General features: G+C 44.1%; 1 protein-coding gene across 4 annotated transcripts in view; it reads right to left on the bottom strand.

Moving 5' to 3' along the window:
- LOC135913109 (techylectin-5A-like) overlaps positions 1-17,429 on the bottom strand; it is a 72,937-nt gene that overhangs the window by 13,395 nt on the left and 42,113 nt on the right. For all 4 annotated transcript variants that reach the window (XM_065445780.2, XM_070533675.1, XM_065445777.2 and 1 more), the window contains 2 exons: positions 11,230-11,335; positions 5,104-5,274 (listed from right to left, as the gene is read on the bottom strand). In XM_065445780.2, the coding sequence (XP_065301852.1) occupies positions 5,104-5,274; positions 11,230-11,335 (277 nt within the window). The remainder of the gene's footprint in view (positions 1-5,103; positions 5,275-11,229; positions 11,336-17,429) is intronic.

Here is a 17,429-nt window from a genome sequence, read left to right as displayed (position 1 = left end):
GATGCGTGAGCACAGGTCTCTGTCTAGCTTGGCTAAGTACAGGTTGCTTAAAACAGACGCTAAGCAGGATTCTATACAGATCCCTTGTTTTACAAGGGATCTGTATAGGTCCTTAACATCCTTAACATCAATACAGGTCCTTAACATCTGCTGAGAAGGCCTTTAGTCCCGTGTTACAGTTGGCCTCTACAAAGGCTAACACTTCCGGGGAATTTCTCGTGATGAACGGATCCTTAATCTCGAGCAGGTTAAGCTTGTCTAATAAATAGACTGCAATAAATTTCTGCCATGTGCCTTTCTCCGATACTATTACTCTGAACGGGAGACATTTTTTGTGAGTTTTCGCGCTAAAAAACACATCTAGACTGTCATTCTTTCTTTTTCCTATTGATTTCAATACTTCATTTAGGTGCATGTCCCGGCACATCACTACAGCTCTGCTCTTGACTTTCGCCAGTGAAATTTCCTTGTGTTCATTGAACACGGCTGCTAGTGCTTCATTAGCTTTTTCGTTGTAGCTTCCATGTGACAATAATACAAAGCCTCCTTCTTTATCAGCAGGTAGGACAGACAGTGCATTTTTAGCTAGGTACATTTGTGCAAAGAAATGACATTGCGTACCTTCAAAAACAAGGGATCTGTATAGGATCCTGCTTAGCGCCTGTTTTAAGCAACCTGTACTTAGCCAAGCTAGACAGAGACCTGTGCTCACGCATCAATGATACAGAAGTTGTTAAAATATTTCGATTTGTTGATGATTTTTTGGTGTTTGTGAATGTTCAGCAAGACAACTTTGACACAGAGTGTTCGGCTATTAGTAACATTATACGCGAGTGCCTTTGTCCTCTAGATGTAACGTTCGAAGTGCCTATAGAACAAAAGATCTAATTTGTGGATATTAAATTTACCTTCGGTGATGAACTAACTTGCTGGTGTTACAGTCCCCGGACAAATAAACCGTTGTTGTCATATCATTCAGCCCATTCTAAACTGGTAAAACGAGGAATGGCGAAAATGTGTTTCACTAACGCACTTACTAAATCATGCCATCATTCCACTGACGAAGCCTTCACAAAACAAGCCATGCGGCTGCATGAAGCAGGTTATCCCAATCATGTACTGACATCAGTTGCTGAGGGAATACTTCGGCAAGTGCAGCAATCAGGGACTGCTGAACGAGCAGAAAGAGATAGGAACCGAGAGAAAAAAAGACCAACAGTGATACCGTATATCCACCGGTTGTCGCACAACCTAAAGAAAATTGCTGGCCGAGGAAACACTGATGTGGTTTTTTCTGCACCCAACAAACTAATCAGCCTGTGCAGGAAAACAAGACCAGAAAAGAAAGAGAGTGCCCCTAGCTGCCAAGTTAAACACAGGAAGAAGTTCAGAGAATGTAAGACTTCAATTGCATATCGTATACCCTTATCGTGTGGGAAGTATTACGTCGGACAGTCGGGCAGATGCATAAATGATAGACTGCGCGAACACAAAAATAAAGTCGACAAACTTGTATCAGATGGCTTTCTCTCCCTTCATTGTAAGCAACGTAAGTGCTCCCCTCTCTTCGAATCAACAACCATTACCGGTAGAAACAAGTGCGAACTCACTAGACTTATAATAGAAGCCGAGCAGATTGATGCCCTAGGGGACACATGTATCAGCAAACCATCATTGGCTCTCTCTGAAAAAGAACTGAAATTTCTGCGCATGGCCTAACTTATCACAAAATGTATCGCTATGATTGTTAATCTGTTCACGTGGATGTGACTCGTGTTCTTTGAGCGTATAAGTACGACCTGGTTTTCGACAATAAACAGTGTTGGAAGTTAGCGCTGTGTGTGTCCCTTTGTGTCTTCTCTTGTCCCGTCTTTGAATCGCGCTACCATACTCCCCTTGAAGATGCATTACCAACAAGCCCACATTGCAACCCTCACGCAGCAAAACACACGGATTTCCTCTAATCTCAAATGAAACTGTTCTTAAAGTTCGCTGCGTCTTAGCTGAAGCATTCTTCGTGTGTTCGCACTTTCAGTGACGTTCCACCTCGAATATTTGCCTTTGGAGAGGCATGCTGATTACGGAGAGTTAGGGTTGTTCGTTCGCTAACAAAGCCAACACATACGTAGTTCAGAAAAGCGATGAAAGGGACTAGTTGGTGGCTGTGCACACTTTCTACCTGGAACGCGACGAACGCTTGCAGAGATATACCGCTTCTACATGCCTAGCTGAGTGTATTGGGAGTATGCGTTTCGAAAAAAATAAACGCATTTCATAATTAATAGCCGCCAACACATTTTTTGCCCCACGTACACCTTCTCCGGTCATTTTCTAATGAGTAAGGATTCATGCATCGCTGAAAAATAAAGTTTTGCTCGCCTCATCAAAGCGGCAGCAACGGTACTGGAGTGCGCGAAAGCCTCCTCGACGCCTGAAAAGTCCTTAGGTGATAGCGCCGCGGTACAGAGAAGGAGCCAGCCATACCCACCACTAAATTTAAGCTCTTTGCGTGTGGATAGGCGTGCTAGAAAAAAAACCACTAGTGCACGCAAACCTCTGAGGTCATGCGGGCGGGCGATCAGCTCGGATATCGGGAGTTGAAACATGCACGTTGATCGGCTGGTTATTTGAAGATAATCCAAAGTGCAATCATAGACGTGGCTTTGATCTCACTACTACTACTCTTACTCTTAGCGAATCGTTGATTTCCCAGGATTACCGCAAAAACAAAACAACAAAAATGGTGAGGATGGCGCCATGAATTTTCACAGCACCTGCTGATGCCTAGTTAATTTTTTATCGCTAAACTTGTACTACGTTGCATTTGAGGATCGAATACTGAACTTGGCAAGTTTCGATTGCCTTTATTTCGACACAACAACCTGACTGATGGGCCAACGCTAGATTTCGGGCACGAAAATGAAATAACATGGCCAAGTTATGTTTTAATTTTCTATTGCTCAGAAGCCCACTATGTATCACAAAATTAGGAAAAATGAACTTTTTTTATAGGATAGGTTACCATTATCAACTGATTTAGTGTTTCTCTTTAGTGGCCCATTAGGTATCCTATCAACTTCTGCCCACTTGTGAGAGGTTCTGAATTTTATCGATGCTACGACGAACGCGGTTACATCGTCATCCTCCGAGGTGTGTCCGGGCACTGCAGCTAACATTCAAATGTTACACGCCTTTTTAGGCACGGGGCAATATAACTTAAGACTCATAAGAAAATGTCCACTTATTCTTTATTAAAAAAAACATGATTGTGTAGAGAAAGAACCGCGAAGAAGTTTACCGGAAACGAGTGAAGATTCACTAACACTGTCACGTGCCAGTATGGCAGTATCTTGACGCATATTTTTAATAACAACTTGATGAGGCTGGTTGATTCACATCTAAACACAGATTTACCGGCACGAAAAAATAACCACACGAAGAATCAAATACGACAGACAAGGGTTGACCACCAAATGGAAGTTCGGTTGGAATTTACCAGCCATTTTGTGCCTTTCCGAGCGCAGGCATGCGTACACCAGTCATATATACATGAGAAAAAACAGCAAAATCATAATCTTTAACGCGAAAGTGGTTTTATTTTTTTTTCCGATAAGGCAAGAGAGGAAGCATTACCCATTTATATCTTTCCTTTCGAATATGATATGCCTTTATTATTACCCTTTCCCTCTTGCCTTTTCCTTTCCTTGTGAATTTTGTCGTTTCAAACATGGGAGTACATGCGTCCTTGTTTCAAATCCCCGTTAAATGATTTTAATTATTCTTTACGCTACTGCAGTGCTGACGAGCTCTTTGGAAATTCTTCGGAAACATTGTCCCGTTTCTCTGATATATGTTTTACTACAGATCAGCGGTATCTGGTAGATAACGTTGCGAGTGAGTGAAGGGAGTTTCATGATGGGTGGCTCACAGGGGCCTTTCGAACGCTTGCGCTTGCACGCTCAGGAAAGCTTGCACGGGGCTCTGAAAAGTAAATTAGCAGTATGCCTATCAGAAACATTCTTGAGCCTGTGCAGAAACTTGTGCAAATTCGGCACCAGGTGCACTGCGCTTTTGTTATCATTCTTTTCTTTGTGTGCTGGTTGCAAACTTATTAAAGTGCTCCAGCAATCATCCAATAAACTCGCTTCACTGAGTGCACTCGCAACATTACCTGTTAGATGCCACTGCTCTGTGGTGAGACATAATAAATTGGACAAACGGGACAGTGTTTCAAAGCCAGAGTTCATTTGCACTGTAGTAACGTAAAGAACGGTTATGCAAGTCATTTAGCGGCACGTCGTAACAAATGCGCATCTACTCACATGTTTGAGAAAAAAGAATTCACAGGAAAATGAAAAATAAGAGGGAAAGGGAAATAAGAGAACACATCATGTCGGAAAGGAAGGAGGTGAATATTGAAGCGCTCCCTCTTTTGCTTTCTCGGAAAAGGAAATAGCTTTCTCTTTCGCCAGAAAGATTCAGATTCTGCTGATTTTCCTAAAGTATATGTGACAGGTGCAGGTATGACTAATACCGGGACAGGTATAGAGTGGCTGGTGAACTTCAATTAAAATTCCAGTCGGCAGTCGGCGCTTGCCAGTGCGGTTTGTTACTTCGCGTCCTTGCTTTTTTCGATTTGTTCAGCCTTACTTCTAAGAAATTTGTAGGATATAATGAAAGAGGTATCTTTTGTTTTTTTATTTGGTGAATACTCCGCTCAGCTACCACGCGTCATTTATTTTTTTCTTTATGCTTTGCATGCTTCATTCGTTACACAGCAATCCAATATGGCTCAATAAAATAAGCCACATGGCTAATGTATCATTATTACCAGCTTTATCTGAATTCCCAAAGTGCTGGTAAACATTTCATGCAGTGACACACCAATAGTGTTCACAACAGTAATGCTTTGACGAAGCTCCGTGTAAAGGTCTTCATCTCGTACACTTGTCGCCCTCATTGCGCTGGTTCCACATAACAGTAACTTACTCTACAAAACAGCTGGTCGTAATAATGCAAAACCGTATAGGTAAAGGAATTGTAAATGAAGCAGCGAATATTTCCACATGCTTTCTTTCACTGAAATATATTTTTGTTTCTTACCCTTCGGACCCAGAAATCGTCCTAGGGAAAGCCTAAAATGACCTTTCTCCGGCCCGACTTTGATACTCTCGTAGTCCACAGAGACGCTTTCACCTGTGTGGTTCTTCAAGACAATCTTCAGCTGCATTCTGCATTCTGCATTCGACGTCAGAGCATGTAGCGCTCTGTTACCTGTTTAAGACAAAATTAAAGGAAAAGGTGTCAGAGAAAATACCGGGAGCAATAACAATATATTCAGCGCCGAAAAACGAAGATTGCGAACGTACAAGAAAATTTACATTGGCTGTGGCACTTTTAGGACTATGCAAATATGAAACAATGCCAAAAATGCAGAAGACAATGACAGTTTGCAAAGTTGCTGCCACCATTGCTTTAGAGAGTTCATTTGTGGGGTTGAACGTCCCTTTGCAACTCACGAATTATGTCTGCCTGGGTAGTAAGAAGCGTCAAAATAATTTCGGCCACTTCTGGTTATTTAACGTGCATCCAAAGCACAGCGCAAAACATTCTTGCTGTTGGTCGCGTCCATATTGCGGCCGCTTCGTCAAGGAATCGATCCCGCCACATTGTTGTTGAAAGAGTACATAGGAGTCAGAACGTCGAACAAGACGGCTAAGTGTAAACCAAATTCGGTTCTCGTTTTGTGCAACTTAGCCATTCCCCAAGTAAATTGCTGATTTACACTATTCCATTCGATGGTGGCCATGGAAAAGAATTGCTTCCGAACGAACAACTGAGAAAAAAATAACAAAGAAAAATTTCCCTTTCACTGTGTTGCACCGGGTTTCAACTGTAGTTCAAGCATGAGCAGTCGCATGGATACCGTACGATTGTAAAGTTCCAAACCACATACGTCATCCACACTGAAAACGTAACGAGACTCCAACTATAGTCAACTTGTTTCGTCAAAATCTAGTTCGCAGAACATCCTCCATGTTCTCGCAGAACATCCTCCATATTGCAACCACATACGATATCACTCGAGTGCTCCCCCACCAGCTATGCTTTGACATCGCCAATTTCCTCCGGTACAACATCATTTTACTCCATTAGGCCCCCCTACCGTAACTCACGGGCCGCGGCCGCACCATTTTGGTCACAGTCAATGACGAGAACTTGCGCTCCTGCCGAACGGAGCACAAGCTGACCGCTCCCTACCATCTTCAAATAAACGGTCGCACCGACCCTCTATTCGCGGCCTGCCATAAATGTTCTCTGTACGTGCTTTATCAGACCACCGTGACTAACACCTTGCGCTACCTCTACTTAACGTTTTCCTAGAATTCATCATGCCACGACACCACCGGATTCTCTGTACGTGCATTCTGACCGTGAACCGTCGTCACTTCTGAACACCCTAGTTCCTGCAGCTAAAGCCCCGCCCAGGGAGAACGCACTTGATGTGCCGACCGCGCCCAGCAGATTCCGGCTCTCGCTTGTCTGGCTCACACGCCAACCACGAGAGCCTGTATGATAACCGGCGCCAAAATAACCGCTTCTCAATAGGTTCTTTAGTTATCCAGTGGCACCTGTTCCATCGTGTAAGCTTGTGGGAGAAGCTGCTGTCACGGTACGTTGGTCATTACTGTGTCGTCCGTCAGGTGGCAGATGTGCGATATGAGAATGTTAAAGTGTCAATGCAGTATGCCACTTCAAGACACCAACGTAAAAGACGCGAAATGAATCTTCCTTGTTTCCCATGCACCAATCGGCTGCGCAACGCCAAGACCACCTTGTCGTGCTCGGCGGTAAAGTGCGTATCTGTCAGCCTACGCTGAGATTTGCCTTACTGAATTGTTTAGTGTTGCGGTATGCGCTTCTTTCGCAGGTGAAAACTCAAAATTACCTTAAATGTGCACGAACATCCCCAGTGCAACAGCAGCAGTGAAATAATAATGATACGGTAACCAGCCCTGGGATTGCGAGAAAGCGTTTGATTCAGTCAAAATCGCAGCAGTCATGGAGGCATACAGAATCAAGGTGTAGACGAGTCGTATGTAAAAGTACTCAAATACATCTATAGTGGCTCCACAGCCATCGTAGTCCTCCATAAAGAAAGCAACGAAATCCCCATAAAGAAAGGCGTCAGGCAGGGACATACGATCTCTCGAATGCTATTCACAGCGTGTTTACAGGAGGTATTCAGAGACCTGGATTGGGAAGAACTGAGGATACGAGTTAATGGGGAATACCTTAGTAACCTGCGATTCGCTGATGATATTGCCTTACTTAGTAACTCAGGGGACCAATTGAAATGCATGCTCACTGATCTGGAGAGGGAAAACAGAAGGGTGGGTCTAAAAATTAATCTGCAGAAAACTAAATTAATGTTTAGCAGTCTCAGAAGAGAACAGCAGTTTACGATAGGTAGCCAGACATTGGAAGTGGTAAGGGTATACATTTGCTTGGGGCAGGTAGTGACCCCGAATCCGGATCATGAGACTGAAATAATCACAAAAATAAGAATGGGCTGGGGTGCGTTTGGCAGGAATTCTCAGATCATGAACAGCAGAGTGTGATTATCCTTCAGGAGAAAAGTGTATAACAGCTGTGTCTGTGGCTGAAGGAACAAACGCGAGTTAATGACATCTCAGTTGAAATGAAGAAAAAAAATCGGCATGGGCAGCACATGTAATGAGTAGGGAAGATAACCGATGGTCATCAAGGGTTACGGAATGGATTCCAAGGGAAGGGGAGCGTAGCAGAGAGCGGCAGAAAGTTAGGTGGGTGGATGAGATTAAGAGATTTGCGGGGACATGGCCAGAATTATTACATGATCGGGTTAGTGAGAGAAATATGGGAGAGGCCTTTGCCCTGCAGTGGACGTAACCAGGCTGATGATGATGATGATGAACCAGCCCTGGGCATGCACGCCCTGTAGTTTGCTTGGCACGACGCGTTCACTAAACTGCAGTGCGATTATAAGTCATGATTCGCATGTAAACACGATCGCTATGTGCGGTTACTGAAAGCAAAACACGCCTTCAGACATAGGTTTCAGGCATAGTTTGCTTTGGGGTCGGAGCAGTGTTTCTTCTAAGCCCTTTCAGGGGCCATATAATTCCTTTGATTGAAAACTTATTTTCACCGCATTTCATGCATTTTAGGAGGAACCGAAGACGTACAGCTGTCATATACACTACGAATTTTCTATTGAGGGAGTTTTGTCAAGTGGACATAATGTGCGCTCCTTGTAAAAACTCACTAGACGAACATTAGATATGGAGGTACCAATTCTTTCATGTCAAGCAGGCTTGAAAAGTAGAAACCTGGTCACTTGAAGGTTATCCCTGGTGCAACACATTGCGAAACATGGTGAAAGCCGAGAACCCGATACTTACAGCCGCATACTCGCACTAAAAAATAACAGACACCCGTGTCACTTCGCGTTAATTTAAAAAACCATACTGGACACGTTATTCAAATTTGCAGCGCAATTCAAATCATAAGTGAATTGAACACATTTTAGAAATCCTTATTTTCGCGAACGGTTTGGCTGTTCACTATGTTGGCGTACACAAATGTGTATGCAGCTCTCTAGAGTGCTAGTAATATATTTCCTTAGATTTGGGCAAATGTCCCTATTTCCCTGAACAACGCCTGCAATTGCTAGATTTTGGGGAAATTCCCTTGGTTTGGCAGCCCTGTGTTGCCCCTAGACGGTGTTTTTTACTACGCGTTTTTTTACTAGGTTAACACTACGCGACTACTGAAAGCAATACAAAACAGCCATCGCTGTGCAAAGAAGAGGAAGATGACGTTGTTGTTCTGCACGCCAGCTATCTACAGTTTGGGCGACAGACATGCATCGCAGCGTCAGTATACCCTGGATATTGTGTTTTGTATATGTAACAATATCTCCCCTGATCTAGATTCACCTTCAGTATCTGCAACGAAATGTGTGCCACAGTGGGGCCAGGAGAAAACACACCACGCTGAAGTTGCAGGCTTTCTGCGGAATCCGCATAGCGCGAGGCCAGAACCACACATCTAATTCAGCATAACCTAGGAAAGAAGCTTTAACACACGCCCATGCATATTTGCTGATACGGCCACTCATAGAGGTGATGCTATCCTTTAGAATTCCAGTGCGAGTACGCGTTCTTTAAGTTCAGTATGTAAGGAGAAATTCTCTGAGAAACCCCTCGCAGAGGTGCGACATTATCGCAGTGAATATTTTCAGTTTTCCTAAAGAAGCCCGGAAGGGGTGTGTTCCTGCCGCGCCCTCTACCACTCAGCAAGTACAGCAAAATCAGTTTTAAGAAAAGGTGGTGATTAGGCTCGACGTCTCAGAATGCACTCAGGCAGACGCAGAAAGTCAGCAACTTCCAGCTACATACCCACTCCCGTCCTTCCAACAACACATTGTGGTCGTATGGCTATCGAAAAAGCAAGTACTTCGCCCATCCACCCATTGGTAACTCCACCTCGACAAGCCCGGCCACCAGGGCTCTCACGCCGCGAGGAGGTTCGGTTAAGAAGGATGTGCGTGGGTGCTACATTGTTGCCAGCTGCAACCTGTTTATGAGCTACAGACCATCGACGAACCTTCGGCTTGACCTGCCCCTTGTGCCCTCACCCAGCTGCTCTCGAGGGTCTACCGCACCTATGGTGAAATTGCGCCGGACTGCGCTCATCAAGACTCCACTACCTGTCATCACCTGTGGATCTGTGGTGCTCACCATAGATGACTGTTGGACTTCCTTGAACACAACGTGCACATATATCTTCCATGCATCACACGCTTTGTGCTGTAGGGCAACCTTCCGAATAAAAAAAAAGCAAAAGTATGCTTATTGAGCATCAAATTGCATGTGGGCCTAATTTGGGGGGAGGGCGGGGAGCATCGGTTGAAAGCTTTGTGGTGATAGTAACTATGGTGACGCATATGCACATCTGTAGGGTACGAGACACTTCAAGAGTGAGACGCACTATGGGTGCCATACTGAAAGTTAGGCTTAGACCAGTGCTTTCTGGTTGTGCAGCAATTTTGGCAGCAGCTTCAGCGCCCATTCATTTCCTTGAACCAGCCAAAAATTTTACCACCTTCTTGTAGTTCCATAATCAGGACTACTATTCTATAGACAACCATTCTACACGAATTTGGAAATCTTTTCTTGAATGGCAAATTGACATCCGTGGGTGAATACCATGAGGTTACAGAGAAAATCAAACACCATCCACGTCGTGGTTTCTTTGAATAAATGTATTAATTAACGGCATATTTGGTATTCACAAGGTATTTCTCTCCTACTTGTGAGCAGTGCTATGCTCACATTAAGAATCCTGCACCACAGTGGAACAATGCGTAAACTTTATCCTTAAATTACACCTTGAGAAAGGAATTTAGAGAGTTTTAGAATAGGCAACCTAAGCCACACCCAAGTGTTTCGGGCCTCGACTCCATTGCGGGTCCTTCGCACTCTTTTGTACTCACTATGCGTTCTCTTACACGACCAGTGGCTTTAGTCTCCCAAAGTTTGGGCGATCTAATCGAAAGCGCTCTATTGTCTTCGATGCGCACTGAGATTCGTTGACAGTGACCGACATCTGCAGACACCGCTCGGAAGCCCACAGGGCATCTAGCAGTTCAATGAGGCATTCGTTCCGCCGGGGGAGTCCTTCTCCACAGGGTCAAGTAAGCCTTTTTTTTTCTTGCACGCTTCATGCTGCAGGAAAGATTTTACCATTACTGCATGATTTCGTCCTACGAAATAACTTAGCGAGCGAAACTAAAAACAATGCCGCAAAATGGACGTGTCAAGTGCGTCATTGAAGCACATTATTGCTCAATCCAGGCAACTTTCACAGCGGCTATTCCTTGTCGCTGTGCTAAATAGAAAGCCTGTCATGAGACCCCATCATTTAGGCATCACGAAGGCCAATCGGAATGTTTCGTTGGACCCTTTCTGCCCATGAGCAGTCTTTTTGTTTTCCTAAACTTACCTGTGAGGATTTCATGTCCCAATCGCTAAAGTTGTGCAGGAAGGTGAATGAACAAGATAAGGGGACACGCAAATCATCAGGTAATGTTTAGAGCAAACGACTTGTGTCTCACTTGTGTTGTCTTTGCACCAAACGGCACAACCGTGCCACACACGTGAGCTCCGAGCCAACCCAACTTACCAAACCAGTACTCTTTGGCCGGATCACCAAAGCCGGTGGCATACTCTTTCCAGTTACGGTAGAAGTAGTACACCCTGTTACCGAACTGCCCTCGTCTCTGAATGACCTGCACGAAGCACGAGCAGAACAAGAAAGCATGCACTATGTAGTGATCCTTGTGCCTGACAGTTTATGACAGATCACGACAAAAACGTGTGAAATAGCGAAAGTTAGTTGCTTACCAAATATATAGCCCTGCAATTTGACATCATAGATGACCTAACGTGGGCACGTCAGGCGCGAAACGCTATTGATTCGCAGTTTTCATGTCCCACGGATAATTTTCTTCAACTTTGAAACTGGCAAACAGACTTGATAATTTATTAATCTGAAAACGCAACCTTTGCTACTTCGCAGATTTGTGCTCAACTGATTTACATAATTGTGTATTTTGGTATTGCTCGTAGAAGATACTTTTATTGGACAGCTGAAGTCGTTAGATATGGCCTCTAAAAATGGCCTTCTTTAAATGCATTAGCATGTCTAGGCCTACCCAACGACGAAACCCGTTGGTCTGTTTGTCACGTACAGTGAATTAGTACCAAGCAAATAATTTAGTAAAAATAGCTGAATACGTTTGCAAGCAAAAACGCTGACAGAGGTGAGTTTCGAATCTACCACCCCACGCTCAGAAGCCAAGTGTCTTATCCAGTGGGTTAACACATACTTTCTTTTTCAGTTTGTTTTCTTTATTTTTCGCTTGACTACGAGCATAAATAGATGCTTGTGATCCCGGATAACACTCGTTTTATATGCTTTGCAACATCGAACATAGACATCACGTCTTGATCCCATTCAATCGTCGTATACACAACATGTACTTTCACAACCACTTCCACCAACTATTTATGCACAGATGGGCCTTTAACATCACAGTGTCTACGTTCCATGAGACCACACAGAATGCATGCAGTCCGTCTAAAAAGATAACATCCATCTGTTGAAGATCAGTTTCAGCCGGCAAAGGAAGCAATGTCATGTACATTGAATGGAAGGTTTATCTTTAAAGTTTTCTCTAAAATATCCCAATATAATATTGCACAGTTACAATCAATGAAAACTTGTTCAATAGTGCCAGCTTCGTTGGACAGAGAGCATCTTCTTCCGGACGATACGCAAACCACTCTTTGTTGTAACCACGCTTTAACAAGTAAGGTTCCCGCGCGGGGCTTCAACATATATGTTTCAAGTTCACCGGTGTCTAGATATATTTAATCCTTGTGAGTACTTCTTGCCCACGCCATCTTCGAACAGTAACCGACTGATTAGCACAGGGAAAATAGACGCTTTATTTTGCGTTGCAAGTGTACTCAAGTGAAAATCTTGCCCTGAGGAACTATTCTAACGCCAGAACTTCGCGCAAGAACCATGCCATTGTGCAACAAATGCCATGGCTGAAGAAATAAAAAAAGTGCATAGCAACTGTACACGTGGTTTGAAAACACAGCAAAGAAAAGCCTCTCTTTCCTCTCCTAAGAATATGAACCGTCATACAGCTTGCTGAAGAAACAAGTGACACAATGACAAACCACCCTTCTTTACTGGAATAAACAAATTTGTCTATGGTGTTCGTTTCCTCAAAAAACACCAGCTAAACGTGGGAGATGTGCAGTGAAATTATAGAATAAGCTGGCGTGTACAATACAGTGGCTGAAGAGCATACATAATTTTCGCAGCATAAGAAAACGTTGGAAATAGCGGCACTTTCAAATATCGACATTTCACTGCCACCACGTGCTTCGCCCATCGTCCGCATTTTAACGCGATAGTGTTAAGGAGCTCGTGTCGCAGAAAAGCCGGTGTCGTTGGCGTCGGCGTCCGTGGCGTTGACCGTGAGCGATAAATCATGGCAGGCGCTTGATAAATAAAAAGCAACTTCCAAGATTGGCTCGGCGGGAATCGAACCAGGGTCTCCGGAGTGTGAAACGGAGACGCTACCACTCAGCCACGAGTTCGATGCTTACAACCGGTACAAACGCGCCTCTAGTGAATGCGGTGTTGCCTTCGAAACGAGCCGTGGAAAGTTATACTGCGGTGTATATCGGTAATTATGGACATGTAACGTACAGAAGTCGCAATTACACGAGTTGCGAAGTGCGTTTCCGCTGCATTTCTTCTCCGCTTTCCGCACACGCAGAGCCGTCTCGCGGCAAACACAGAAGACCCCCTCCTCTCAATGTACGGCGCTGCCCCGACAGGAGGCGCGCCGCGCGCGCATTGGGACTGCTGCCAGGCGCTTCGCGGTCCCGACTCCCTCTCCCCTGACGACACTTCGCCGTGCTCCCGGTTGCAGAATCAAGCGCCGTTCCTTTCTTTAGATTACTATCTATCTCTCTACCCGTGCCATCACGACGTTTGGCTGGCGTAGATCGTTTCCCCTCCGAGACACCGAGTTCTTTGGTTCGTTCCGTTCGCTCAGGCGCACGTTTCGTTGCCGTGCATTGCTCGACGCTCACCGCGTGATAGGTGGGCGCTAATTCCGATGCGGGGCGCATCGTAAGTGATCGCTGTGCCGTAGCGCATTGTCTTATACCCCTTGGCGGGTCGACGGGAACGCTGTCGCGTCCCACTCTTGAAGGCGAAGCTTAGGCGTCCTCCAATTTTTATTATTTTCTTGTTTCGGGCCAGACTGACTCGTTCTCACCATATCAATTAAATGGTGCCCCCAGATAAGTACTAGGTGCTGTCAGCCGCTGCATATACACAAAAAACAACGGGCGTGGCATCACCATGGCCATGCCAGAGACCAATACACAATTCCCAATACAATTCCTCTTTTGCTTATTAATTAGACTGCCAATTTTCTGGCCAAACGTTTCAATAATTTCTAATAATGAGCTTACACTCTTCCTATACAGAGGAAATATGGCAACATCATCAGCATAAGTTAGAACATGCACTTCGCATGATTATATCTTAAACTCTCCGAGTTCTGCACTATTCAATATTATTTTATAGAGCGGCTCGAATAAAACAGCAATAAAGAAAGGACCTAACGTGCAACCCTGTCGAACGGAAGAAAACAGTTGTATGCGTTCTCAGAGTTCCCTATTTACGATTACATTGGTACTTCACCTTTGATAGGCCATTTTGATTCTTTACATGTGACGGAACCAACTACTACATGAGCAACAAAAACACAACACTATGTGGTACTTTGTCAAAAGTCTTACCTATATCTATTTGCGGCATTACTGCTTTGAGGAGAGCGTTATCGCAATGATCTAAAATGCTTCTGGCTAGATGAATATTTCAAATATTATCCTACCTCTAATGCCCGATGCCTGACGCAGCCCAGCTAACTTCCGCTTTATTGCAGCCTTGGCGTAAAAACTTTTAATAAAACCTTGTAATCAACTTTTGTCAACATAATTGGCATGTGTCCCATTATGTTACGTGATGTATTGCTATCTTTTAATTTTGGGATTAGTGCTGCGGGTGCACGATTGAACGATGGCGGTAAGGTCTCCCGCTCGAATGCTCCGGAAAATACCTCACGCAATGCTGCTGCCGTATTCATTTTGAACGCATTGTAAAATGCCGCGGTAATTCCCTGTAGGCGGTAAGAGAACCCCCCCGCTGAGTTCCTCAAGAGCGCTCTCAATTTCTCCCCTGCTAATATCCCGCAGGAGTAAACTTGTTTTCTCTCCATCTAGCCGTCGGCGTCTCTGCCAAGAACTCATCCACGTAGTCTGGCAGCTTTGCCTCGCGACAAGCAAACAACTATCGATAATAAAATTCCAAATATTGTCCTGATAACTTTCTATTCCCGCGACATCTGACGACTATATTATGCTTCCAATACTTCATTTTTCTCTCGGCTTTACATCTGACAAAGCTCGGCTTATTGGTGCTTCAGCTGCGAGGTATTTTTTAGCTCTTGCCGTTTAATCGCACCTCTATATGTTTCTTCCTATAGGCATTACAGTTTTCCTTGAACGTACTGCAGCTCTTGCGTCACAAAAACACGGATTAACTGTATTGATTGGCACCAAGTCTTGCATCTGCTGCGGCAGGTCCTGTTCGTGCTTTCTAGCTTGCTGATTGATGTGTCCACCTCTCTCCATAGCGTTCAATCTTCACCTTTTGTTTAAAAAACTCCCATTTTCCGGCGGCACTGCTTATTGCGTCACTATAAGAACTGCCCGATTTCTTTCTGTTTCATCTATTAACACTTCGTCTTTGGCTAGCTGAGTCTTCTATTTCCAACTGTCCTATTTGAAGTGTTCTTTCATGCTTTTGGCTGATCTCAAACACCACTTAACAATTATTACTAAAGGAAACCGCATCAACATCCTAGTTATGACACAGAGGCGCAACTTCTGAAAATGCCTACACCCGATGTAGTCATGCATGATTGATTCCTTCAATGTGCGCGAAGCGTTCATGACTTCCACCCCTTGAGAACTGTGCCACATCGCTTGAAGAACATTTCCTCATGCATTCTTTGAAAAACGCACCACTTTCATCATTTACACTTGCAGTGGCTGAACGCTCTTCTTGATAAAAGACGCTGTTGTAGTCGCCCCACACAATCGCACACATTTCACGAGTAAAATACACACTCAGCTCGCGGCTGAGCAAACATCTTTTATGCGGCTTTGTAGAACCTTAGACACAAATAAATGGCTAAAAACCCTCGCTCGCAGAAGGTGAGTATGTCTGAACGACATGAATGTGTTGTAGCGGCGGTACACACACATGTCCATGATGACAGTTTCTATGCAGGCTTTGTTGAAATATGTGGTGATGGCGGAATAAAAGCCATCTCTACAACCACATGTAGAGCCGACTTGGCGCTGTGTAGACCTTAGGAAGATACTGATTTCATGAAAATGTATTGGCAAACACACCACATCTCTAATGGATTTCTGTGGTCCGTTCCAGCGCTCGTTCAAGGGACGAAAAGCTACTGATCTTCAATGCTCATGCGCTTGAGCTGAATTGAATTCGTTGGTTTTGCGTTCCAAAACCACGGCTAAGTCAGTTGGTATACTCCCCAAGTAAAGGGGAATCGCGTCAAGCACAAATTTCTCCCCAGGTGCTTGGCAGGCCAAACTAAGGGAGGTAAAGAAATCAAGCATGCTGCCATGGCAGTGGTTTTGTTGATGCGTGAGAGGGAAACGCCATCCCGCTTGTCGTCTGCTATGCCCTCCATGTGCACACGACTTTCTCTGCGGGCGCCAACGAAAACCTACACCGCTTGCATTTTTTTAATTTTTTTCAGATTACTTTCTTCTTTATGATATTTTCAGCACCATTCGCCTTCTAATTTTCACGTCTTACTTACGTCTGTGCAAGAAATCTATGTGGAAACCTATGTATGTTTGTTCAATGTGCCCGAGCCAGCAGGCCATGGCACGTGGCTATATTGTTTCGTCAGAACGTAAGTAGGCAGATAAATGTGGTTTATTCTATGTTTTTATTAGCTTCATTCGCACAGCAATGCATCCAATACACAACACACTAATGTAGACCTAGGTTTCTCAATTTTTATGCTAATATGCGCCTTCCGAACTACAACCATACATACATAAGACAGGTTCCTATAATTTGTCAGCGACCGAAAAGTGCTACAGAGGCCATGTTTGTTTCCTGTGTTCAACATAACTCTATCAACTCAATTTCTGTCGCGACAGTTATTTGTGAATAATAGAAATATTATGAAGAGCACCATGTCCACATTTTTCGCTTACAAGTAAAATCAACTTCCTTTTTTCTTCCATAAACAGTTGTTGTTGCTAGTCGGAAAAAAAAGAACATTGTATACCTGTCTAATTCTCTGCATAGCTCTCCTTGTGGTAATGTGCTAATGAATATTTAGGGAATGATACTGAAAAATGTCTATAGCTTTTTTCTTATTGGGTTTTGTTTCGCTATCGAACTTGTAAGACTACTAGAGCTTCGTTCAGATCTTTACCCTGGCGAAGACGGTGCATGATTATGAAATTCCTCACGAGCGTATTAGATATGTTTCTTGAAATATGTAGTGCATTTAGTTTGTTCTATCATCATTTTGGCAATCACGGCATATTCTCAAGAAAGTAGTAAAAAATAGCGCCGAGTTCCTTTGTCGAGAAACAGTAAATGCAGGAGACGCGTGTGTCAATCCGCGGTGGCTCGTCAATTGAGGTTCGGCAAGGACAGAGTGATGCACGAAA

Source organism: Dermacentor albipictus, chromosome 2 (genome assembly GCF_038994185.2).
Source record: "Dermacentor albipictus isolate Rhodes 1998 colony chromosome 2, USDA_Dalb.pri_finalv2, whole genome shotgun sequence".
Taxonomy (NCBI): domain Eukaryota; kingdom Metazoa; phylum Arthropoda; class Arachnida; order Ixodida; family Ixodidae; genus Dermacentor; species Dermacentor albipictus.
This window is presented reverse-complemented; position numbering and strand designations above follow the sequence as displayed.